Below are 24,708 nucleotides of genomic sequence, written 5' to 3' on the forward strand. Positions count from 1 at the left end.
TATTTATGAGTTCCATCCACATAGCTTCAGTGGACCATCCCTCAGAAATACCTTGTGTTAGAACAGCAGTAATGTATCACCACAAGAAAAAATGGCTCCAATCTCCTTCTAGCTCTTCCTACTTCTGCCGTACCTTTGATGGTGGGAGGGGCTTTGAACATAAATTATTCAATTTACTGGTGATGGTTAGTAGCAGAAAATAAAGAGACTGTGGGGGACTTGGGTGATGGGAAATAAAAGGTTACATTGTGTGGAAGAAAATTCTGGATATAAACAAGAATTTTAAAAAATGAACTCCACTCTGTCTGCCCAGCTCTTGCCTACACCTCTGTACCCCCAGAGTACTTTCCTTTTATTTTGATGAGTTCAAGTTAATCTCACCCGCTGTTTTGTACTTGCCAACCATTTGTTAACGGGTGTTTGCTGTTACAGAATGTAGGCTGCCTTACTGTGTACGTTCTCAGAGTTCAGTGTTTGGAGTCCTTGTTGTTTCAACCTGTGCTTTGGTCCATCATGCAAAATTACAGAAAAATATTAACAGCAATTTAAGGTAAAATGTTAGGATATTGGAAGAACAGCTAAGAGCATCAAGTTTGACAGAGGGGTTGTGGGAAAGGACATGGAAAGCAGCAGGGTTTCCAGAACTTCTGATCTTTGTCTTCTCTGATCGAAATCAACCTGTGATTGATCATTTTTGAGGATTGTTATTCATTAATATCGGTGTGTCAGATAGATCTCCGTCTCAGGGAGGGGTGACGTGCTTCTTTGTTTTGTGATGAACTCAGGGGAACATACAATAGTAAGGGGGTAAACCCAAAGGGGGTGAAGGAGCAGAGGATCCTCCATGTGTATGTGCACAAATCAGGGAATGTACCATGATACGTGGACAGAAGAGCAACTAATCCCTACTTCATCAATAACACCGTAGAGAACAAACACAAAGCAATTATGTTAATCTGAAATCAAACAGTCTCTTGTCTCACCTGGAATGTTGCATCTAGTTTCAGGAGCCACGTTTTTGAAAAAAGGCAAATTATGAGATTGGGTGTGTGACTGATTCACAACACTATTCCTGGGATGATACACCTCACCAACTCTGAGAAATTGAGAATGTTCTCCTCTGCTGATAGTTTCCAGACTCTGTGAACAGTTGCTATGATTGGTTCCCAACTCCGTCTTGCATCATATAGATCCCAATGGCTGAATATTTCAGGGACTCATGAGCTCTGACTTGCCTGATCAACATCGACCTCTGATTTATTATTTTTGAGGGTTGCTGTTCAGTAATATCCCTGTATCAGATAGATCCCAGTCTCATTCCCTGGGATTTGACAGGTGTGGTGTGTCAAATAGATCCCAGGAATAGTGCTCCATGAGATTTATGTGTGAGGAAAAACTCCAGTTCTGAGAATCTGCCCTTGGATTGTGCACGTGTTGTGTCTGACTACCTGACTGAACGTTGACATTTTTGGCTGATGAATGTTTCGTTGGGCGCTTTAGGTGGTGAGTTATGCATTACTAACCCAGGCTGTCCGGACATTGGGAGTACATGTAGTTTAGACGGTGTAGAGTAAACTTTCAAACTCCTTTGCCTGCCTTTTATAGGCTTCTGGTGGAGCAAAGCTCCTCATTTGTATCATTACGTGACCCGAGGCCGTGACCTTTGGTGCATAAGAGGAAATGTTCTCTAATCATTCTGCCTCTGGAGTGTTCCATCAGGCATATCGTGTGAAAGATGCATTTACATTAGTGGGCGGCATGGCAGCGCAACATTAAACTAAATGACTGGATGAAACACAACCAAACAGAACAAGTGAAAGTATTTGGCTGGGAAAGGAGTAGGATGTGGGAAAATGTTTGATTACTGGCTGGCCTTGAAGAAAGAATTAAGCAAACTCAAGGTTAGTGCATATTCATTCGAGATTTATTAACCATTTCAGAAAGCATTTTTATCCAAAAAGTTGATGTAAAAGCTAACAGAAGTGAATATAATGGCTGGATGCCACATTGAGATGAGAACACATGCGCTGTGAGGTGGGAATTTTCTGTACATCAGTAACAGAACATCAGTACATCAGGGAATACAAAGGCTCATCAGAAAGGGTAGGCAACCATTCTGAGTAAGGAACAAATAAAAACAAAACAAATGGGCTTCAAACAACAGGGAAGCTACAAATTCTTCCAACCACAACCATTTCAAAGATATAAAGTAAAAACGAAAATCCATCAATTATTGTCTCAGTTACACACTGATAAACTGAAGTGATCTCACTGTGAGAGTCAGCAACAGGACAGATTGTAGATTGGGAATTCAGAGACCTTGATAAGCAGATCAGGAACATCAAAGGGGTCCACAACTCATTCACTTAACCTGGAAAAGAGAGATAAAGCAATGACACAGATATTTATGATCAGGGACTTTCAGATTTAATGTTTATTCAATGGCACACTTAGAGATTTCACAAAACATATTGGGCTGTTTGGCATGAGAAAGATGTGATTATTCTCACCTTCACCAGAGTGACGGCAGCGCTGTAGAAAATACTCAGGAAGAACAAGGTGATGAACGTGGAAGCAGTTGTCCAGATGTTGCTGTTATCATCCTCATAGTCTTCAATCCAAGTGCGATCTATTGAATCTATGAATATAAAGCCGAGAGAACGCATTTAGATCGTTTATTGATCCAGATCGATCTATGTGTATCCAAGTCATGTAATTAGAGACCATTACATCTTCATAAAGCAGTCAGGTATTTCTCAAGTGTGACTCTTATCTGTATCCATCAGTGCATTATTGACTCTCAGCAAGAAATTACAAATACTGACTGCACATGTTCTTTCTTCATTGTCCATGTCAGAATGTTTTAAATTAATTTTCTTTTAATCTATTATTTAAAGATATTATTATTTGAGGAATGCTTATTACGAATGATTATTTTAATTATATCATTATATTTTAAATATAGGCTGTGACAGCACTTTAGTTGAAAATTGTGGCCATCACTGAATAAAAGTTCAAATGTGATTCTCACCTTTATGTATTAGTGACCAATTGCTTGGCAAATCGTGAATATAAGTGACATCACAGTCAGGACATTGCTTCATATTTTTGTTTGTAGGATCTGTATATTTAGGAATAAGTTTTTGTACGTGTCCCTTAATTTATTTGACCTACTGCTTGGTGTGTTTGGTTTCCCTTTAATGGTTGTGTATGTGGTTGAGTGCCTCTTACTTCACTCTTGCCCATGTTGGAGTCTGTGCATGAATAAACATATTCCTGTTCCTTTACTGCTAGTGTTCTCATGTGTTTGTGCACCGAAATTTTGGTCTTTTCACATTGTGTAAGCATCATTATGCGAATATGCCACTTCATTGTTGCCTATGCTTATCTTGAAATGTCTTTGTGAGTGTTCACTTTTCATTAGTGCTATCTAAAATGTGTGCTTATGTGTCTGTTTCAGGTCCTACCTAAACTAGGTTATTTTCATGTTATGCTTAATAAATGTTAGCATGCAACGTCATGTTTTGATGGATGTTTATATTTATATGATGATGTCTGCTTGTGTGGCAATCTTTCCCAAACCATCTCCTGAGAAGCTTGTTTGTGTTAGTGTTTGTGGATGCTTGCTGATGCTTGTGCTCATTATCCTTATTTAATAAACGCCCCTCTATTTATTGATCTATGCACTTGTGTGTCTGCATGTGAGACTCGGAATTTGTGTGTACGTGTGACATTGTATACATGCTGATCAATGTGGTTTAAAAATAACTAATTAAGCTGCCTCTGTCATCGTATGTTTGTGATTCTGAAAATGGGAAAATAATTATATTAATGTTTATCTCTGTGCACTTACGTGCCTGTATGAGTTGACATGTGGGAGGACATTTTTTGGAATTTGTATCTGTGTGTTCATGCGTGTATGTCTGTACGCATTGTGCTGTATGAATGTATATGTATTCATGCCCATTTGTGTGTTACCGTGTGTCTATATTTCTCATGGTTATGTGTGAGTACCCTGATCATTTGTTCAAATAATTTTCTTTTGGTGTATGTGAGTTTTTGTATGAGCTTAGGTGAGTGTTAAAGTACCACTTGCATGTGTGGCTCTGTGCGAGTATGCATGTGTGACATCTTATCTGTATGCACATTTGAGTGTGCACATCAATATGTGTCTTTAGGTGAGAGCCCATATATGTGTCATTCCGTGTGTATTTGCGATCATCTCTCTGTATCTGTTCTTATACCAGACTGCAATTTTTATTATTCTAATTTATTGTTCTAATTTTAATGGATTGCCTATAATTAGATTTGACCTTGGTGTTGTAGGAAACATTTCCCATCGTCGTGAAGAGATAAGCGTTTTATGAGCAACTCTTCTGTTGCAGTGATAGAATTTCTGTCTCTGAGAGAAAAGGCGTGAGTTCAAATCCCCACTGCCCCAGAGATAACATTTCTGAATATGTTTATTAGAAAATGTCTACTTGTGTTCTGTATGTGAAACAAAATGATATCAGGTATTCGAATACCAGAATTGATCCCATGTGCTCCAGAAAACTGAGACAAAACTACAGAATTCAAACCGGGACAATGCAAACACCAGTTTTGGATTAGGGGAATCAATGTTAATCATTTGTTAACAGAGCCCAAGCATGTCCAACATGTTTCAAAGGTATTATTTTGCATGGAAATGTTAAATCTTTGGACAGTAAGCAAGAAGCTGACTGTTCCTGTTAGTAACGGGGTTACATTACAGAGGACATCTACCATGAAAACTCTGCACAGGGAGCAAGAGGACAGACCATTCATCGTTCCCCTCCCCTCTGCTCCACGACAACTTATCTGTCGATTCTCTTTGGTGTGAAAGTGAAGCTACATTCTGTCAACTCATGCACTGGTGCAAGATCCCTGGCAGTTCCCCAGAAACAACGGTTACATTCAAACTGTTCTGCACTCTTTACGATTGGTATGTTCCAATCAAATTTAATTTTAAAGTGTCTTAAATTTACATTTCCAATTGGTGCAATGTGGCAGTTTAAAACTGACATGAATTTTATAAGAATGTCCAATCAGGGGAATCAAGAACACCAAGTTCAAAACTCATGCTCTACCCTGGACATAAAATGGACATTGTCAGATTTTGTCACAGAGGGATTTAGGATGGATAAGGTACTTGGCGGAATCCTGCAATGAGTGAGCTTTACTCTGTCTCTGACCCAGGGTGTATCTGAGCAGAGAACATTAACTGCACAAGACACTTATCCTAGACCTGTTAATAACCCACTTTAACTACACAGATGGAATGTAAGTCAGAGTGAGAAACAACTCATTCAGTATTTAACTCACAACTGGAGGAAAAAGAAACTTTATTACTTCTGTTGAATTATTAAATGCAACTTTGAGATTTTTATTGACATGAATTAACAGTGTCCATCAGTGCAAGTGAAATGTTTACGAAACTCGGTTTACCGCTGGATTTATCGACTGTTCTGTTGATGATCTTCAATGGAATCGCTTCATGTCCCACCACACAGGAGTAAGAAGCACCGCTGGCCCACTCCTCCGCTGTAATGGATAACAGGCTGTAGATGAAGAAGGAAGTGTTGTCACTCTCTGCCATCACCTCGGTGTTCTTGTAGTTACTGGGATTCACCGGCTTGTCATTGTTTGTCCACTTGACGAAGATCTCTCGGGGGGAGAAACCTCTCACTAAACAGGTGAGGGAGAGAAACCTCTGAGCGGAGATTTCTTCTGTTGGTGGCAGGAGGACCGACACTGATGGCTCCAGCGGATTAATCACTGCAGAATATTTGAGACAAATATAAATCAATCAAAAACATCCTGAACCAATATCACAATTTGACTCAATATTAAAATACGCCATTTTTAATTTGGGATTTATTCACTTTTGTTTTCTAAAAGAGTACACATTCTGTTCAGTAAAAAAAGTAAAGTTTAATGTGAAAGTTGCCTCCATGTTTCCAACCCACAACAAGGGCATTCTGTCCAATTGTCATTGCTGATGGTGACATCACAACCCAGGCTTCTTCCCACCTTATCTGATTTAATCAGAATACAATATCCTTTGGTCCATCTTTTTCTTAATCAGCTACTTAGTTATCCTGCCTTCAGATGCATCATAAATGCTCCCAACGGTGTTTGTTCATTACCAATCAAAGCCTGCCATTGATGTAACTGGATCTGGATTACACATGGGATGCTTTGTGTTTTAATCTCACCGCTCACCTTTCTCCTTGTGGATGGAGTCTCTCAGCGGAGTCGGTAGATTTTGATGGTTCACCACACATTCAAAAGTAACACCACTCAGCCAGGCTTCAGTAGAAATGTCTAATTTGCTGATCACGCTGTCGGGATTCTGTCCAGGCTGGTCAGCAATCTCTGAGCTCAGAGGCTTCTTATCTTGTTTCCAGGTCACGCTGACTCCAGGAAGAAAATTGGACACAACGCAGGTTAACGTCACCGTCGCTTCCAGTAAGACTTGTTCGATTGGCGGTGGGAGGATTTTAACGGTGTGAGGGTGGCACTCGGTATCTTCTATGAAACAAAAATCAAAGTCAATGAAAAATGCCCCTTTATGATACAAACACCTAATCTTCAGATTACTTCTTCACAGGGTGAAGACACCACCTTCAAAATGGCAACTCCAACCATTGCTGAAACAATGCTTACTCTTGTTGATGTATTTTGATTTGTGAAAGCATTTGTGATTACCTGTGACATACCCTGTGTAATTATTCCAAAAGAACACTGGCTTTGTAACAAGTGAAAGCTGTGAAAAAAGTAAAATCATCGAAGATACCATTATGTAACCCATGGAATTACCTTTCTTTCAGAGTTTGTCTCTCACTTAAGACCATCTATAGATACTTGTGACAAGAGTAATCTGAATATAATGAGTTCATTTCCATGTTCATAACCCTTAGGTGCAAGTGCTGCTGGTCACGCTGACTGCCAAATCACATCCCAAATTTTGGACAAATTATAAGAAATAATAATTATTCTCTTTGCAGAGTTCTAAAGTGCTACAGGAGCAGTGAATATCCATGGAAATTCTGTTCATTGTATTTAACGTGATCAAAAATACTTTGCGTTATTGGTGTGATGTCATTCTCTAATTTATGTCATTGTTCCTCGTGGGCTGAGTTTGGAGTAGATCTGAAAACAAGGCACTGAGTACAGCATTGGATATCGAGAAGGACACCCATCTCCTTAAGTCTTTCCCTCCATTCAGTTAGTTCATGACTGGTCTGTACTTTCACTTTATTTACCAAGCTGCATTTTTTAATTTCTTCATAGAGCAGGGGAGAAAAAAAACCAAACAAAAGTCTTAAATTAATCTACAAACGTGTTGGAAATGTGCACTAATTTTATAGACATCCACTACCCACTGTGTAAACATCGCCACCCCAAACCAGGCTAAATCAGCCTGTCTCGAGTTCCTCGTTCATTCATCCCTATTGTAGCATTCTTACCAGAATTTATTCTCCTGCCTCATCCACTAATTACAGAGAGCATCTTAAAGAGGCTCAGTGGGATCACGTTTATCCCAGTTCATCAAATGTGATACCCACTTGGTCTGTGGTCTGATCCCATAAATGAAATTAAAGAGCTCAGTACCAGATAAAAATCGATGTCGTACAATGTCCAAGGCCAACAGGTCATTCCTGAGCAGGGAGTGAAGCATTGAACGCATTTTGATTTATTTTCAAGTTAGGGTCACTGCATATTTTAACCACGTCATTTTGAGAGCACAACATCATAAGATAGAGGATCAGAATAAGGCTGTTCGGCCAATCCAGAGTTTAGATCAGAATGATGCTGGAAAAGCACAGCAGGTCAGGCAGCATCCGACGAGCAGGAAAATCGACATTTGGGCTCAAGCCATTCTATGGTCTTCTCCCCACAATAAACAAGAACCGATCCATCTCTGGCTTGAATATACACAGCCCTCTGCAGCAACAAGTTCCACAGATTCATCACCCTCTGGCTGAAGAAATTCCTCCCCATCTCAGTTCTAAACAGTGCCCCTTTGACCCTGAGACTGTGCCCTTGGATCCTAGTCTCGCCTACCAGTCAAAACATCTATTTACATTCACTCGACCTCAGTCTCTCAGTATTTTCTATGTTTCAATTAGATATCTCTCCAATATCCCCCCTCCACCCCCAAACTTATCCTTGAAGCCACTACCAGGCAAGGATTCATCACTCTGAATGCCTCTCCCAGCATGGTCAGGCAACAAACTATTTAACAAACTATTTAACAAAGCTCACTGTCTATATATCTACCTTCAACAGAGAGGAAACATGCTTTTCTGACTTGCCAAAATGTTGAATTATGAGCAATGCTAATGTAACATTCAAACTGAAATGAGATACGTGACATGCTGGGAAATGAGAAGCTGTACCGTGCTGTTTACTACGCCTGATAAATTAGTGTGTTTGATTCACATCAGAGTTCAGAGTGATTTGTAGCTCTCCCAGTATGTGTCTCTTACCCTGGAGTGCGGTGATGTTTTTACTTTGAATGTTCTCTTCGTGAGTGACCTGGCAGGTATAGACTGCGCTGTTGTACCATTCACCATAAGGGACCATCAGCCGACTCGTCACCGAGAAGTTCCCGTTCGCCTCACACACGGGAGACGTGATGAAGCCGGAATCCAAGCGTCGGCCATTTTTCAACCAAGTCACGTTGATTGCCTTCGGATGGAAATCGATGATTGAACAAACGACAGTTGCAAACTTGCTGCTTGCGATTTCTTCACTGGAGCTCACAGTTAGGAGAAGAGTTGGTGGGAGAGGACCTGTACCTTTAGGAAACACATCGCATAAATTATCTGATGAATTTCATAACAAATACAATCAGTTCTCATATATCAAGGTTTCTTGTGATTAATGGATACAAGAATCATAATTGTGCAGAGTGCTGGAGAAGCTGGGATCCACACAGAAAGATCATCAGGACAATGTGAAAGGCTAAAATTATAGGACACAGCAAGGGAGTCAAGGAGGCATAGAAACTATAGGCCAGTAACATCAGAAGGGAGATAGCAACATTGGATGGTATTCGTTTTAATGACAGAGTCTGATGATCAAGGCAGATGAATTACCGGCATAAATGAGGAAATGATGCTGTTGCTATCACGGAGACATATTGAGAGCGGGGCAGGAGTGGCTATTCAATTTTCCAGGATTTAGTGCCTTCAGGCGAGACAGGGAAAGATGGAAAAGGATGGGGGCAGGGTTTGCGGCACGGAATGTTGCTTCTGTCACAATTCTGACAAGAGTATTTTAGGCTGTAAAGAGAAATGAAATCATAGATACCTCCTCGAACAAAGGCAAATGGACAGTACTTCAAAACCAAAATACAGCAAACATAACTACTGGGAGAGCACGATAGGCCTTACTATAGATCCAAAAGACCAAGTGCAAATACATGGATAAATTTCAGAGATATGTAAATTAAATAGGGGAATGAGAAAAGAGGTTTTTAACTTCCTCAGCATAGGCTTGGATATTCATTTTGTCTAACGTTTAGAGGGAGCACAATTCTGAAAATGCCCCCAGGAGAATATTTAAACAAAGTATGTGTTAATACAGAGAATTTTAATCCAGACCTTGCAAGAGAGGGGTGAACCTGAACTTAACTTTTGGGAATGAAGTCGACCCAGTGGGTAAAACATCAATGGTGGTGCACTTTGCAGACAGTGATCGTAAATCAGTTGGATTTCAGATTGTACTGCAAAGGAATAGAAATTGGCCCAAAGTTCTGAAAAGGGGAAGGACAATTTTAGTAAGATCAGGTAATGACTTAACCAGAGTGGACTGGAAGCTGACACTTATTGGTAAATCTGAGTCAGAGCAGTGTGAAACATTTAAGAAAGAGACAGGAAAATCATAGGGAGGACATTTCCCAGGAAGCCACTGAATGGGACCAAGAATGTAACGTGCTCTGGATACCAAAGGGCATGGAGGGTGAGATAAGGAGAAACAAGGGAGGCTTCCTGTCTATACTGGAATCTCAAAACAATAGAAATTAGTATGGAGTACAGAACGCGCAAGGGGGAGTTTGAAAGACAAAGGAATTAGAAGAGCAAAAGGGACCATGAGAAAATAATAGGAGTCAAAATAAAGGAAAATATTTTTAAAAGTTACAGGCTCATTCATAATAAAAGAATTATTCGGGAAACAGTAATGCCCATTAAGTGTTATTATTGGAGTGGAGCCGGAGGATTAGGTTGTGGTCAAAACGAATGTGTTGTGTCAGTGTTCACTAGTAAGAGGGACAATGTGGGGACAGAAATCATGGAGCGGGGTTGTGATGTACTTTCAGAAATTAGGGCACATGACGTAATGTTCTGTGTTGTCTTGCTAAATGAAAAGTGGTTATATTTCCAGGGCAGATGAAAAGTATACCAAGCGGTTGAGCGATGCAAAGGACGAAATAGTTGGGTCGCTAACAATAATTTAGAATTACTGTCTGGCCACAGCAGTTGTGCCAAGTGAGTGTAGATCAGCCAACGTTGCACTGTTACGCAGGACAAAGGAAGGGATAAATAATGAAAACACAGATCTGTCAAGCTAGTCTCAGTGGTAGGGAAACTATTGAAAAGTGAAATTAGTCTTCATTTGGAAGATAAATCAACAATTTTCAGCATAGTTTTATTGAGAGAAAGTCATGTGTAACAATTTGATAGTAGTTTTCAGAGAGATAACTCGATGTCCAGATGATAGCAATAATCAGAGCCAATGGGATCCGAGTTAATTTGACAGATTGGATCGAGAACTGGCTGAGTGATGGGAGCAGGGGATAATAGTCATCGGGTGTCTGGGTGACTGGGAATCTATGTCTCCTGGTGTTCTGTAGGGATTGGGGTTGATTTCCACGTTATTTCTCTTACATACCAATGATTGAGACTCAAATTTAGGAGAATTAACCAGTGAATTCACAGATGAAATGAAAACTGTCATGTTGGTAAGTCATGAGCATTATGGCTTTAGATTGCAGGAGGATAGAAAAGGGTTGGTTGTATGTGAAGAGAAGTTGCAAATGGAAATTATTCTGGATAAATGTAAGGTAATGTAATTCGGCAGAAGAATCTGTGAGGTATGACATTTTGAATGGTGGAACCCTGGAAAGGCCTGAGGATCTTTGGTGCATGTACCCACCGATCCCCTATAGTACTGTGTCGTCTGGATAAAGAGACTAAGGAGGTGGGAGGATATTTGCTTTTATTAGCCTAGACATTGACAATGAAGAATCGGGAGATGATACTGGAACTGGATAGAACACTGGTTAGGCCATACTGAAGCGTTGTGTGCATGTTATCGAAGGAATGTGATTACACTGAAGGCAGTATTGATGAGATTTGCCAGGATCTTGCCTGGGTTGGAGGGTTTTAGTTATGAAACTAGATGAGATAGACAGGAGTTTTCCTTGGAGCAGAGGAGAATGAGGGAGAAGATTATCATGATGTCTAGAATTATTTTAGGCATAGACTGGGTAAACTGGATGAAACCTTTCCCCTTGATGGAGAGATCAATGCCTCAGGGGCACAGGGTGAAGGTAAGGCCAGGAGGTTCCAAGTGGATCTCAGGGGAAAACAAAATCAAACAGAGGGTGGTGTTAGCCTGGAGCTCAGCACCTATAAGTCATGTAGAGACTGAGCCCCTCATAATAAGTATGAAGTATTGAGATGCATCCTTGCAAGGGCAAGTCACACAAGGCAATGGATCATGTGCTGGCACATGAGACTGGAATAGTTAGGTGGCTGTTATTGATAGGCGTAAACTGGATGGATCAAAGGGCCTTTTTCCTGTACTGTATAAGGTGATTCTGTGAAAATGGTTATAAATAATGCCTTATTCATATTAATGCCAGATGCTCTGTTTATCTCAGTTCCCACAATACGTACCTGGACATGGCATTTCTTTGCTCTTGTGTGACCCGCTGTGTTGAACCTCACAGTAGATTTTGCTGGGGCAATCTACCGCTGACCCGGGCAGGGTTAACTGGCTGCTCAGGGTGTAGGTTCCCTTCTTGTTTCTCACTGATGGGTAAGTCTTCAATCCACCATTCGTGATTAGCACCCCACCTTTCTTCCAGGTTACCTTGGTGACGTCTGGGGAATAGTCCATCACCAAACAACCAAAGATTGTCGAACCGGTGCTGTGCTCCTCACAGGAGGAGACCAGGCCATAAAGCGTAGGGGGAGATGGTGTCTCTACAATAGAATGACCAATTGAGCATGTTAGTTTCTGTTAATTTGACCTTATCAGTTACTCAAATGTATCCTCAGCTGTAACCGTTTGCCAGTATGCTCCCGCTGAAGTCTACAGCATAACTGGAGTTTATTTTTGTTTCCTACCAGTTGCTGATCATGATCATTGGTTCCATCTTGAGAAACATGCCCTCGACCTTGACCATTGCCATATAATTTAGGAAGAAGAACATCCTGATCCCACCCCAGTAACTGTTTGAAGATCTCACCAATTGACACTTTCATTGGATTGCTGTGAAGAGCAGAGAAGTTTCACAAAATACAAACCAAGGAAATGCAGGTTCATTGAAATTCTCCAGTGTGTGCAAACAGGCCATTTGGCCCAACAAGTCCACACCCACCCTCTGAAAAGAAACGCATCCAGACCCATTCCTCTACCCTATTATGCTACGGTTAACCCTGACTAATGCATCTAACCTCCCAATCACTGAACACAACATTCGCAATTTCCCCAGCTTGTACAGATTTGGACTGTGGGAGGAAATGCACACAGATATGGGGAGAAAGTGCCAACTCCACACAGACAGTTACCCGAGGCTGGAATGGAGCCAGAGTCCCTAGCACTGTGAGGCAGCAGCGCTAACCATGGAACCAGCGTGCCGCCCCACTAGGTACCGTGCTGCTGGAAATACCCAACAGCTGGCAGTACCCCTGGAGAGAAATCAGAGTGAATCATAGAACATAGAACATCACAGTGCAGTGCAGGCCCTTCGGCCCTCGATGTTGCGCTGCCCTGACATACTAATATGAAGCCCATCCCACCTACACTATTCCATGTACATGCATAGGCCTGTCCAATGACAACTTAAATGTACTTAAACTTGGCGAATCTACACCATTGCAGGCAAAGCACTCCATACCCTTACTACTCAATGAGCAAAGAAACTACCTCTGCTATCTGTCTTATACCTATCTCTCCTCACTTTAAAGTTGTGTCCCCTCGTGTTTGCCATCCCCATACTTGGAAATCAGGTCCAGTGAGCCTTCCTCACTTCTCAATGCAAGACAAAATGTTCTCTCTGGGAGGAAGGTCACTGCAGCAGCAGCAGCAGCAGCACAGGCAGGAGCTGAGCACTGGGACGGGGAGGATGGCTGTCACGGCTGAACTCAGGCCAATTGTCTGGTAGTTGAAACATCTAATTTACAATGATCTGAATTCTGGAGGCCTCTGAAAAATGGAGGACCATTAAAGTTCAGAGACTTTGGAGTGTTACAGCTAAGTATTTATGTAAATATGATTTGAGAAATGAACAAGTAATCTTTAACTTTAATAACTATCAAACTGATACGCAGTTCACCACCAAACCTCATCTCTCAGACTAACCACTGCACTTACTCTGCCTAGACCTAAATTTCCACTCACATTGACAAACCCCACCCTGCTATACACCCATTCATGCCCGGAACACACAACCCCCTATCACACAAAACACATCCAAGGCAATCCATATTGACAGTGTAGCTGAGCAGAGAGATCTCGGTGCCCATGTACACAGATCCCTAAAAGTTGCCAGCCAGTTTGATAGAGTTGTTAAGAAGGCATACTTTGTGCTGGCTTTCATCGATAGAGGGACTGGGTTTCAGAACCACGAGGTTAGGTTGCAGCTGTACAAAACTCTGGTGTGGCTGCACTTGGAGTATTGTGTACTGTTCTGGTCGCCACATTATAGAGAGAATGTGGAAGCTTTGGAAGAGTTCAGAGGAGGTTTACCAGGATGCTGTTTGGTATGGCGGGAAGGTTTAATGAGGAAAGGATGAGGGTCTTGAGGCTGTTTTTGTTTGAGAGAAGAAGGTTGACTTAATTGAGACATAAAAGATAAACAGAGGGTGGACAGTGAAAGTCTTTTTCCTTGAATAGTGATGGCTAGCAGGAGAGGACATAGATGACAGATGTCAGAGGTTGTTTCTTAACTCAGAGAGTGGTAGGGGCATGGAACGCACTGCCTGCAACAATAGTACACTCGCCCACTTTAAGGGCATTTAAAAGGTCATTGGATAAACATATGGATGAAAATGGAATAGTGTAGGATAGATAGGCTTCAGATTTTTACACTGACCTGTGGAATCATCGAGGGCTGAAGGGCCTGTACTGCACAGTAATGTTCTATATTCTATATTCCAGATGGACATATGATCTCAATTCCTTTCAGTCATTTACACTCCTGCCGCCCTGTACCTGGTCCATGGTGAACCTGGCCCTGACTGGACCTGACACCATCATTTCCACAACCTCTGACAAAAGCCCACTACCCAAGACATGACCTCAGCCCTTGATCACTGACCTCTCATCTTACCCAAGACAACCTGTGCACATTGCATCCTAGCTCCTTTGGCATCTGTGCTTTACAACCTACCATTTTGCCAGACTCTGAGCTTTGCATTTTGACAACACGTCCACCTGTCACTTCATTACAGTGACCTTCCACCCCCTGAAACATCCTGGCACCCTGCCCATCTCTACACTAACCAGCCTGGCATCCTGCCCACCTCTCCATAAACCAGCCTGGCAAAGACAGACCTCCTGCATTTCAGCTCAAACTACCCCTCACCTACCAAGCACAATTCGACCAAATTATCCTGTGACCATTACCATTTCCCTTGATGCCACCTTGCCAGACAGAGTGCACGCAAGCTTACCCAGCAGCCAGCCTACCAGCCCAAACTCTCCCACATGCCCAATCTAGCCCCTCACTTGCTCACCACCTTCCAACTTTGAGCCTATCCACCATAAAGTCAGTGGGACATAAAGTCGTAGAGCACCGAAACAGTTCCCTTGGTCCAGCCCATCCATGCTGACCAGAGTTCCCAAATTAAACTCATTCCACTTGCCTGCCTTTGGCCCATATCCATCCAGACCTATCCAGTTCCTGTAGCTGTTCAAATGGCTTCTCAATGTGGGACCTAGCTCTGCATTTACCACTTCCTCTGGCAGCTCATTCCAATGTTTTGGACAATTACAACATGAAGCCCTAACTCCTGCACTCAGTGCTCTGACCAATGAAGGTATGTGCGCCAAACACCTTCAACACACGAGGTACTTGAGACAACGCTTTCAAGAATCTATGAGTCTTGAATCTATGAATTTCTGTGGTGGAGAATTCCAAACGAATTCACCATTCTTGTGTTGAACAGTAAACAATCAGGTTCAATGTTATCAGTGTGTTGGGAAGATTGATGAGCAGCAAGATTAATGATGATCCCATGAATGGAATAGCCTTCTAGAGAGGCCGAGATGCCTTCTTCAGCTTCCATTTTGCATGCTGACATGTCCCTTCGGCAGCATATTCCAAAATTGTGATCCTTGAGGATAAGGGCACACATGCATGTGAAGCTTTCCTCCATATCAGACTTCAACTTAACTCTCAACTATTTCCCTGCCCGTTTCCTCTTCCTCAATCACAGCCATGGGACTCACTTCCTAACAGCGCTGTGAATATGCTAATACCATACAAACTTCAGCAATTCAAATAGACTGATGACAACTTGTTTCTCAAGGCGATATAAAAAGTCTGACACTTCCACACCTGTCTCGAGATTCAAACAACCACTAGAAGAATTGAAAATTATTTGAGGCACTTGTGTGTCTACACAAGATGACATGATTTCCTTTTTTTAAAAATCACACAACACCAAGTTATAGTCCAACAGGTTTAATTGGAAGAAAACTAGCTTTCGGAGTGACGCTCCACTATCACCTGATAAAGGAGCGTCACTCCAAAAGCTAGTGTGCTTCCAATTAAACCTGTTGGACTATAACCTGGGGTTGTGTGATTTTTAACTTTGTACACCCCAGTCCAACACCAGCATCTCCAAATCATGGTTTCCTTTTGAGTGATTTGACTGTGTTTTCACTGAATGAACAGAGCTATTTCTTAATCATATAATAGGAATGAAGCTTCCCTCATTTTTAGCAACTGCTGAAAATGTATTGCTGGAAAAGCGCAGCAGGTCAGGCAGCATCCAAGGAGCAGGCAGCATCCAAGGAGCCCTTCCTGAAGAAGGGCTCATGCCCGACACGTCGATTCTCCTGCTCCTTGGATGCTGCCTGACCTGCTGTGCTTTTCCAGCAACACATTTTCAGCTCTGATCTCCAGCATCTGCAGTCCTCACTTTCTCCTCATTTTTAGCAAGGCAATCACACATTATATTTCTTGATTCCAGGGAAGTATAGTGTTAAATTAATGAAATATGATGATTGGGATGTTTCAATTGGAAATTGTCAGATATTTAAAGTTTACTTTCATGAGCAATTAATCCCAGCCTCATTGTGTCACAGTACTCACAGGAATGTCTTTCAGAAATGGTGTCTCCCTTTGTTATGGGCAGTCGAATCAGTAAATCTGGGATAGTTTTTGCTTGTTAAACAAAGGTGTTAAAGAGCTTTAGCCAAAGGGAGACCTGTGGATTGAGCTCACAGATGCACCATGATCTAAGTAAGTGGGGGAACAACTAGAGGGGCTGAGTGCCCTCCTCTTGTTCCTACCTTCCTATCATTGTGTCATTCATTAAGCTAGCACTGGCCGTGAATACTTTTGATTAAAATATTTCGATAAATTAATTGTTTCACACATGCTTTAAAAAAAACTTCTGTTGATTATTTTGAACGGGATCACTGACATTCTCTATTTGAGTGATCAAAATAACTTCCACCCAATTACAGCAGCCACTGCACTCTGCAGTGTGTTGTTACTTCATAATAGTTTCTTGTGAAACTACAGCTCGAGATCAGGGCACTCAAATTCAATAACATCTCTGAACATTTGCAATTTGTTCAAATGCATCCTTTCTCTGAAGAACGTGTTTAATCGAACAGAACGTTTTTCAATGAAACAACAAACTTTAAATGCTAGAAAACCAAAATAAAGACAGAAACTTCTGAAGAAACTCAGCAGGTCTAGCAGCTCCTGTGGAGAGAAGGCAAGATTAACCTTTCCCATCCAGAGACCCCCTCTTCACCAAATTGTTTTCATGTTTTTGGCACAAGAGCTCACACCCGTTGAGATAAACAGTGATTCCGTTGGCTTGACTCCTGTTGGAAAAAGGATTCTTAGCAGAGGTACTGGATGGTCTGAGATAGCAATGGAAGACCAACTGAAAAGCTATCACCATCTGCTGCAAGTGTTGGATTCAACGGAAACCCCCACAGTACTGAACAATCAAATTCAGCTACAGCACTGGTTTAATATAAAGTAAAACAGCCTAAGCAAAATCTCATCAAATATACTTTGAAAATGTTTCATTCGGGATTATTTATAAATGATATTGTTAGAACAGCAAGTCAAAAGCTGGGATTTCTTTGAGCACTTACTCCATTAACCCCATCTAGCGATGCCCAAAAGCTTGTGAACAAATATTGATCTGGAAAAAGCTGCTAACCACCAAAATTCTGTTTAATGTCTAAGAGACACAAGTCAGGACAGCGATTGAATAGATTTCACTGGCCTCTGTGAGTGGAATTCCAACAAACACCCAAACATCTCAATCTGCTTTCTTGTACTGAAGTAACCTGATAAGAGATGGTGTTACATACCTCTCTAACAGGTTGTAAGTGAACACAGGCCACCTGGCACAGAATCAGGGACCCTACCACAACATCACAACAGACCTGAACACAATGAGCTCGACACTATCACGGAGAACACAGCTCACCTGTTTTGACAGTTTATAAACCATGTTAGTTATTAACACCTTCCAACAACCAGGGATTGTTCCAGAATGTTTGTACAATGAAAGTAACATTTCAACATTTATCCAAGAATACTTTGACAGCTGGTCCAAATTGTTCAAACTCGATGGGAACTACAGAGCAATAAAACTAGGAATTGCATTGCCATCAATTCACTGTCACTAGATTCCAACCTCGAACTCCCTTCCTCTTTCCCCTGTGAATGTTGCTGCACCAGACGGTCTACTTAGTTTGAAAAAGATTAAAATGTTTTGAAGTGTAATAAGACCATTGCCAGTAACATTAAAAGCTGATAATTAGTTTTCAAATAATAAGATGCAAAAAAAATTCTGATTTTACATTGTGCCACGAAACATCTCCTGCATAACTGAGGCACAAAGAAAATATGCAGCATATTTCCCTCTGCCTCGCTCAATCAAATATCTCTTGTTGTCAACAACCAATTTCAAAACTCTTGCTATCTGCCTTTTGTTCCTGAAACGTTCGTTCTGATTGGAACAACTTAGTCAGGGCTCTCAATTCTGAGGCACCTAATCAAATATTGTATTTCTGGCAGATAAAAGTGGTTTTGAAGCGCGAGATAAAATTGAACTGTCAGAGACTCAGGTATCCGAACTGGACAATTTATAAATGGTCAGGACCGTGGACAAGTTAGTCAGAGATAGCACTGAAACAAACTATACAACAGACTTAATCCCAGAGGATACATTGCTCAACTCCTCACGTCAAATATATTCACTGTAATTGAATATTCATCAGAGGAACTAACCAGTGGATTAATGTGAACGAGAATGTATTCACAATAAATATAAATAACCACTGAGTTCATAAACTTAATAAGTCATTGTATTTAACAAAATTATTGAGGTGGGAAATATCGCCAATTAAAGCACAGATCTGGAGGAAATGGATTATTCTCTAAATTATTTTTACATATTCTTAAAACGTTCCTCGAATTGTGGAGACTTTGCATGCACTGCATAAACAATACTGCATTCCAGTGTGGAAAGCATTTCTGTTGAAGGAATTAGGGCAAGGTTATTTTCTTGTTAACTGCTTGTAATGAACGAAAATGTTGAAAAAGGTATGAATTGAAAACATGCTTCTGTCTGGAGTTGCCCACTTTAACGGATGTCTAAGTAAATATGGCACTGCTGCCTCACAGATCCAGGTACCCAGGCTCGGTTCCAGCCTCGGGTGACGGCCTATGTGGAGTTTACACAATCTCCCCTGTGTCTGTGTGGATTTCCTCCCAAAATCCAAAGATGTGCAAGTCAGGTGAACTGGTCATGCTATATTGTCTATAGTGTTAGGTGCATCAGTCAGGGGTAAATATAGGGTAGGGGAATGGGTCTGGGTGGGTTCCTCTTCAGAGGGTCGGTGTGGACTTGTTGGGCCAAATGGCCTGATACATACTGCAGGAAATCTAATCTAAATGATTGTCACACTGGACTAATGTGAGCAGATTCCTTCAGATCGCTACATTGCAATAAATCGATCAAGTATATTAGTTAAAATAAATATGACTCTATTTTCAGTGTTTGAATAAACAATGTGCTCTGTTATCCTCTAGTTCATGTCTTCTGCAAATTTGTGAACTCTGCATACGCCTGAACACATCGATGTAAAATGAATTTTCTGCGTTTGCAGCAAGTACTCCCATGGTTTTAAGAGGAGAGTTCCTACAGTATGGAAACAGGCCATTTGGCCCAACAATTCCACACTGACCCTCTGAACAGTAAGTAGCCCACCCAGACCCATTCCCCCTAATTTATATTTGTCCTTGACTAATGCACCCTAACCTAGACATCCCTGAACACTAGGGCTGTGCTAAACTGCACAATCACCTGACCTGCACATCTTTTGGACTGTGGTAGGAAACCACAGCGCCCGAAGGAAACCCACACAGACACAGGGAGAATGTGCAAACTCCACACAGGCAGTCACCCGAGGGTGGAATCAAATTTGGGACCCTGGCGCTGTGAGGCAGCAATGCCAATCACTGAGCCACCATGCTGCCCTGGAGTTCATGAGTGGATTACTTTAATTAATTCGAAATTTGGTTGGTCACATAATTCACTATAGCAGTTGTTTCCCGAAGAATGACTCTTCAGTTGATATTTTGTTGTAAAATGTAACTATTTATTTAAAATGCACAGATTGGGAACACCTAAAGCACTGTGCAGGTTAAATAATTCAGTTAATGTTTTATTTTTATCCTGCAAATCCAGTTTAATCAGGGACATAACAATTAATTAACTCAAGTTATATGTGAAACTGATCAAAGCAGTGAAACTGATCTGTTCTTCATAGAATTGAGCAGAATTTCCAAATGGTCTTTGCCAATGATCTTTTCCAGCCAGGAAAATATGTATGTAGTGTACAGCGGAATTGAAAGGTGTTTCTTGATCAATTATAGCACAGTCATGGCAGTGCAAGAGCAAGAACAATTAGAACATTAGACTTTTGAAATTCTATTTATATTTCTCTATGACTTGTAAACTGCTTAAAGACAGACCTTGTGATTGAACTAGATAGTTGAGTTTCGAATTTGGATTGTTAAGCATGGATTAGATTAATCCTTAATTACTTATTTTAAGTGAAAATAGCACCTGAAGGTATCTGTTTTCCCTTCATTTCTAAAACCTGTGCGATTTGCCTTTCACTTTATAGTAGACTTTATGAAATTTTAACTCGCATGCTGATTGCATTGAATGAGGAAAGAGCAGTTCACTGTCACCAACCGTGTTAACATTGCAAAAACAATGTAGAAACCAGAAACGGTTTCCCAAATATAACACATTTAATGTTACCCAAGCACAGTCCCTCCTCAACAGATCAACGATCACCAGATCACAACACGGTGTGTTTGCAGCAGAACTAGCTCTGCAAACATTTTCAACAGAACCAAGAACATGATGTCACCTCACAAATAAAACCAAATTGAAGTCTAACAAAGCTGCTCAGAATCAAGCAAACTAATGATTAAACTGAATAGAAATAACAGGTCATAATAGCAACCTTGTTTGTGAGGGGACTTAACACTTAAAGCTGTAACGTTTCTGGCAATAGTTCAATTTATTTCTAACCTGCACACCCTTCCTGATCATGACAATCTTGTGCAGCGCACAGTAGAGTGGGGTTGAAGGCATATATTGATTAATCACCTCATGGTCAAAACAAAATTACTGAATGGACAAATATTACCACATTATAATTTTAAGTTAGTTTCAATTACGTGATCTGATCAATTCTGCAGTTTCAGATTTAGGTCCCAAATTTTATTTTGAATGAGGCTACTCAAAACAAAATTCAGTTCGTTTACAATTAGAACGGAGTTTTTTTTAAAAAGTCAATCCATTAAAAACTCGTTTTTTTTTCATTTCTCACACATCTGGGTTTCTGCCTTAAGTTGTTTTTCAGACCGTTACAAATGGATGTCCTGTTTTCAATCAAGCAGAGAAAAACGTGTCATATAAGTTTAACAAATGCAGAAATGATTCATGAAAAACAAAAGAACTTCACAAATATTGATAATGAAAAGTATTCCAGAGAGTCAATCTCCTCACCAGAAAGAAAACATCGATTCAGAAAGCATGAAAACGCAGATCAATTTCACAAACTGAATAAGAATCCAATCAACTCAATTCAACAGAATCAAGGAAAATAAAATCAGAATCCAATCAACTCAAAACAACAGATTTGAATGAAACATAATCAGAATCCAACCAATTCAATTCAACAGAATCAAATAAAACCATTTCAAAAGTCAATCAACACAATTCAACAAAACCAAGTAAAAACAAAGTCAGAATCCAATCAACACAGTTCAACCCGAATCAACTAAAACAAAGCCAAAATCCAATCAACTCAATTCAACAGTAAAACAAACTCCGAATCTAATCAACAGAATGCAATATAGCACCGCAAGAAACTTTGATGACAGTTTCTAACCTGCTTGTCATCAACAAAATTAACAAAATAAATGAGAAAATATAATCATGGTAAGAACATATATTCAAGAAATGAATAATGATATTTTAGCATATTTTAGTCATGTTTGGTAATATCTTGAACATCTTTGAATTCGTAGCATTTGTTGTTGATAATAAAACTCACAGTCAGGGTGTCACTGACATTAAACATTATTTATAGCTGACTGATTAAGAGACATTAGGTGTTTCAAGTAACCCAGCCACATAGAATGTCCATCTGATCAAAAAAAAGAGATACACTGAGCAAATGACTCCATCATCACCATTTTAACTATTTGCTGAGCCTTAACTGAAGTCTATAATCAGTCTGAACAAAAATCAATCCGAACCAAACCAAACTCAGCACAGAATCTGAGTTTCATTTAATTCAGAAATTAGTCACATGAATAGAAAGTTTTTAAAAAGTCACTAAGAATGTTCAAAGTTCTTACCTGAAGTCACTGTCACCATGGTCCCTTGGCCCCAAATATCACTGTGAGACACGTTGTGTCAAATACTATGACAGACTGTAAACTGTAAAATGCAAATAATTTCTTCACTTCCTAGAAAGCAGTGATTCAGACTCCTCGAAAAATGATTTGGTGCATTATTTCAGCTTTTACTATTCATTGTATTTTGAAAGCTTGGAATACTTTTCCAGGTTTGGTCTGCATTTAACTTGACAATCAACACGAAGAAGGTAGAAAACAATTCTACATTTGTACAAACTAGCACGACTGGATTGTGTTTAAATTGCATCTCACATTATTTCTCGCTCCTGCCACGGTAGAAATCACCAATTTGAGATAAATCCTTGTCAGTGGTTATTGTATGAGGATGTCGCTGTGCACAGCACTGTGACCCACTGTAGTATCTTGCACAGTAATAGATGGCGGTGTCTTCGATCTTCAGGTTAGTCATCTCCAACGCGAAAATGATGTTTGAAGTGTCTTTGGACGCACTAAATCGACCCTTAATCGCTGGTGCATAGTTATTGTCGGATGAACTATAGTAGCTAACCAGCCACTCCAGACCCTGGCCGGGAACCTGGCGGACCCAGTGCATGTAGTAGCTGCTGAGATCGAACCCGCTGGTTTTACAGGTCAGTGTCAGGCTGCCTGAGGGACGGCCAGTCTCTGCCTCTGGCTGGGTCAAAACAACCTCCGACTGGACACCTTTAAAAAAAGACAAGAAATAAACCATGAGCGTTAATGCTGATGAAAGGATGGCTGTGCCTTTTACATTCCTGAGGTAGACTAACATTGAGACAGCAACAAAGACAGACTTAAACAAAAAAACACTCACATGATAAGAAAGTCAGTAATAAACTGAGAAAAATTGTCGACACAATCATTCTGATAACTTCTGGGAAGCGGTTCTGTCAAGATCTTTCTAAACAAAGCCGACCCAGGCGTGTTGAATTACGGTCCAGTGCCTAGGATTTATATGGCTATCGGAAAGGGCAGGCTCACAGCTTCCGCCTGTTGGTTTCCTGCTGGAGACTGAGACTGGATCCTGGTCTCAGCTTGCACAGCCCCAACACATGGGCTCATGTCTTTACGAGGTTATGCTTAAACATGGATATATACACATCTTGGGATATTTATTTTGCTGAATAGCTTCTTTGGGAGTTTTTTTTTAATGGTGGAAGTAAAATTGAGTACCTTCAGGTCTATTTCACATGATAGTTGCAAGTATTTTGTTTTAAAATAAATTCATTCGGAAGTTAGCTCCCTTTATTTCTACATTCACAAACAGATAAAACTAAAATCGAAGTTCAAACGTATTACTAGCTAGTAAAACAATTGAGTTTTTTTTCCCAGGACACTGCCAGTCTCTGTCCCACTACAAAATAACATGTAATTCATACTAAACATTTCAAAATTCAATTTAGGCAACTGAATACAGAGCGTGTCCAAAGTGATTATATTCAGAATATTCAATTAGAAGTTAACTCCCTTTAATTCTACATTCCACCACAAGCAGATAAAGCTAAAAAGAACTTCAATCATATTATTAACCAACAAAATGAGTGACTTTATTTTTGCTGTCACTCAACGTCTCTCTCACTTTACAAAATAACATCCCATTTCTAATCTGCGTTTCTAAATTCCATTTAGGCAACCTAATATGGAGCAGGACTAAAGTGATTATGTTCAGAATGTGAGTGGATATCACGAACCAGTTTGGACCCGGAGATTAGAAGCACCTCCTTACATTGCAGAATGTCTCTCCTTGCATCTTTTTTTTCAAATTTTTTAAAATGCATAGTAAAGGAAAGCTGTGTGCCTGAGAAACAAAAAGTGAGTTGGCAGTGATACATAACACCTAGGTAAACTTTTGAAAGAGCATCTAATGAACTAAAACAGGACAGTCCATACTTTTTTTTAAAAATCCTCAACATCTAAACCATTGCAGGTAACTGTCTGGGTACATCAGGAGTGTTTGGTTAAATTAGAGAGTATTACAATAATCATTACCACGAATGTAGGTTATAAACAGTACATTTCTCTGCTCACTGATAGCTCTGACAGGGGCAGTTAACTCATAAAAATAAGCAGAAATTCGCTGTTACACGACACCAGTGTTAACCATGTATAAAGGGCCCACTCAGTTTTAATGAGATAAATGAATCAGAGAATGGTGTACCAAGTGATGTGAGTTTGAACCAATTCAAGTTTGTTAATTTACTTTGAGATGATAACAAATGTTACTGCAATGTGGGATTTTGGATCCATTAACTTCATATTCA

The 24,708-nt window shown here is 40.4% G+C and overlaps 1 gene segment (V, D, J or C); it reads right to left on the reverse strand.

Moving 5' to 3' along the window:
• Positions 1–1,999: 1,999 nt before the first annotated feature.
• LOC132806411 (Ig heavy chain C region, membrane-bound form-like) lies at positions 2,000–23,392 on the reverse strand. The segment is given in 9 exon segments: positions 2,000–2,371; positions 2,511–2,638; positions 5,467–5,796; positions 6,244–6,552; positions 8,514–8,825; positions 11,931–12,239; positions 22,409–22,449; positions 22,813–23,131; positions 23,262–23,392. Coding segments are annotated over 9 exon segments (1,806 nt in total).
• Positions 23,393–24,708: the final 1,316 nt, after the last annotated feature.

Source organism: Hemiscyllium ocellatum (assembly GCF_020745735.1).
Source record: "Hemiscyllium ocellatum isolate sHemOce1 chromosome 15 unlocalized genomic scaffold, sHemOce1.pat.X.cur. SUPER_15_unloc_18, whole genome shotgun sequence".
Lineage (NCBI taxonomy): Eukaryota > Metazoa > Chordata > Chondrichthyes > Orectolobiformes > Hemiscylliidae > Hemiscyllium > Hemiscyllium ocellatum.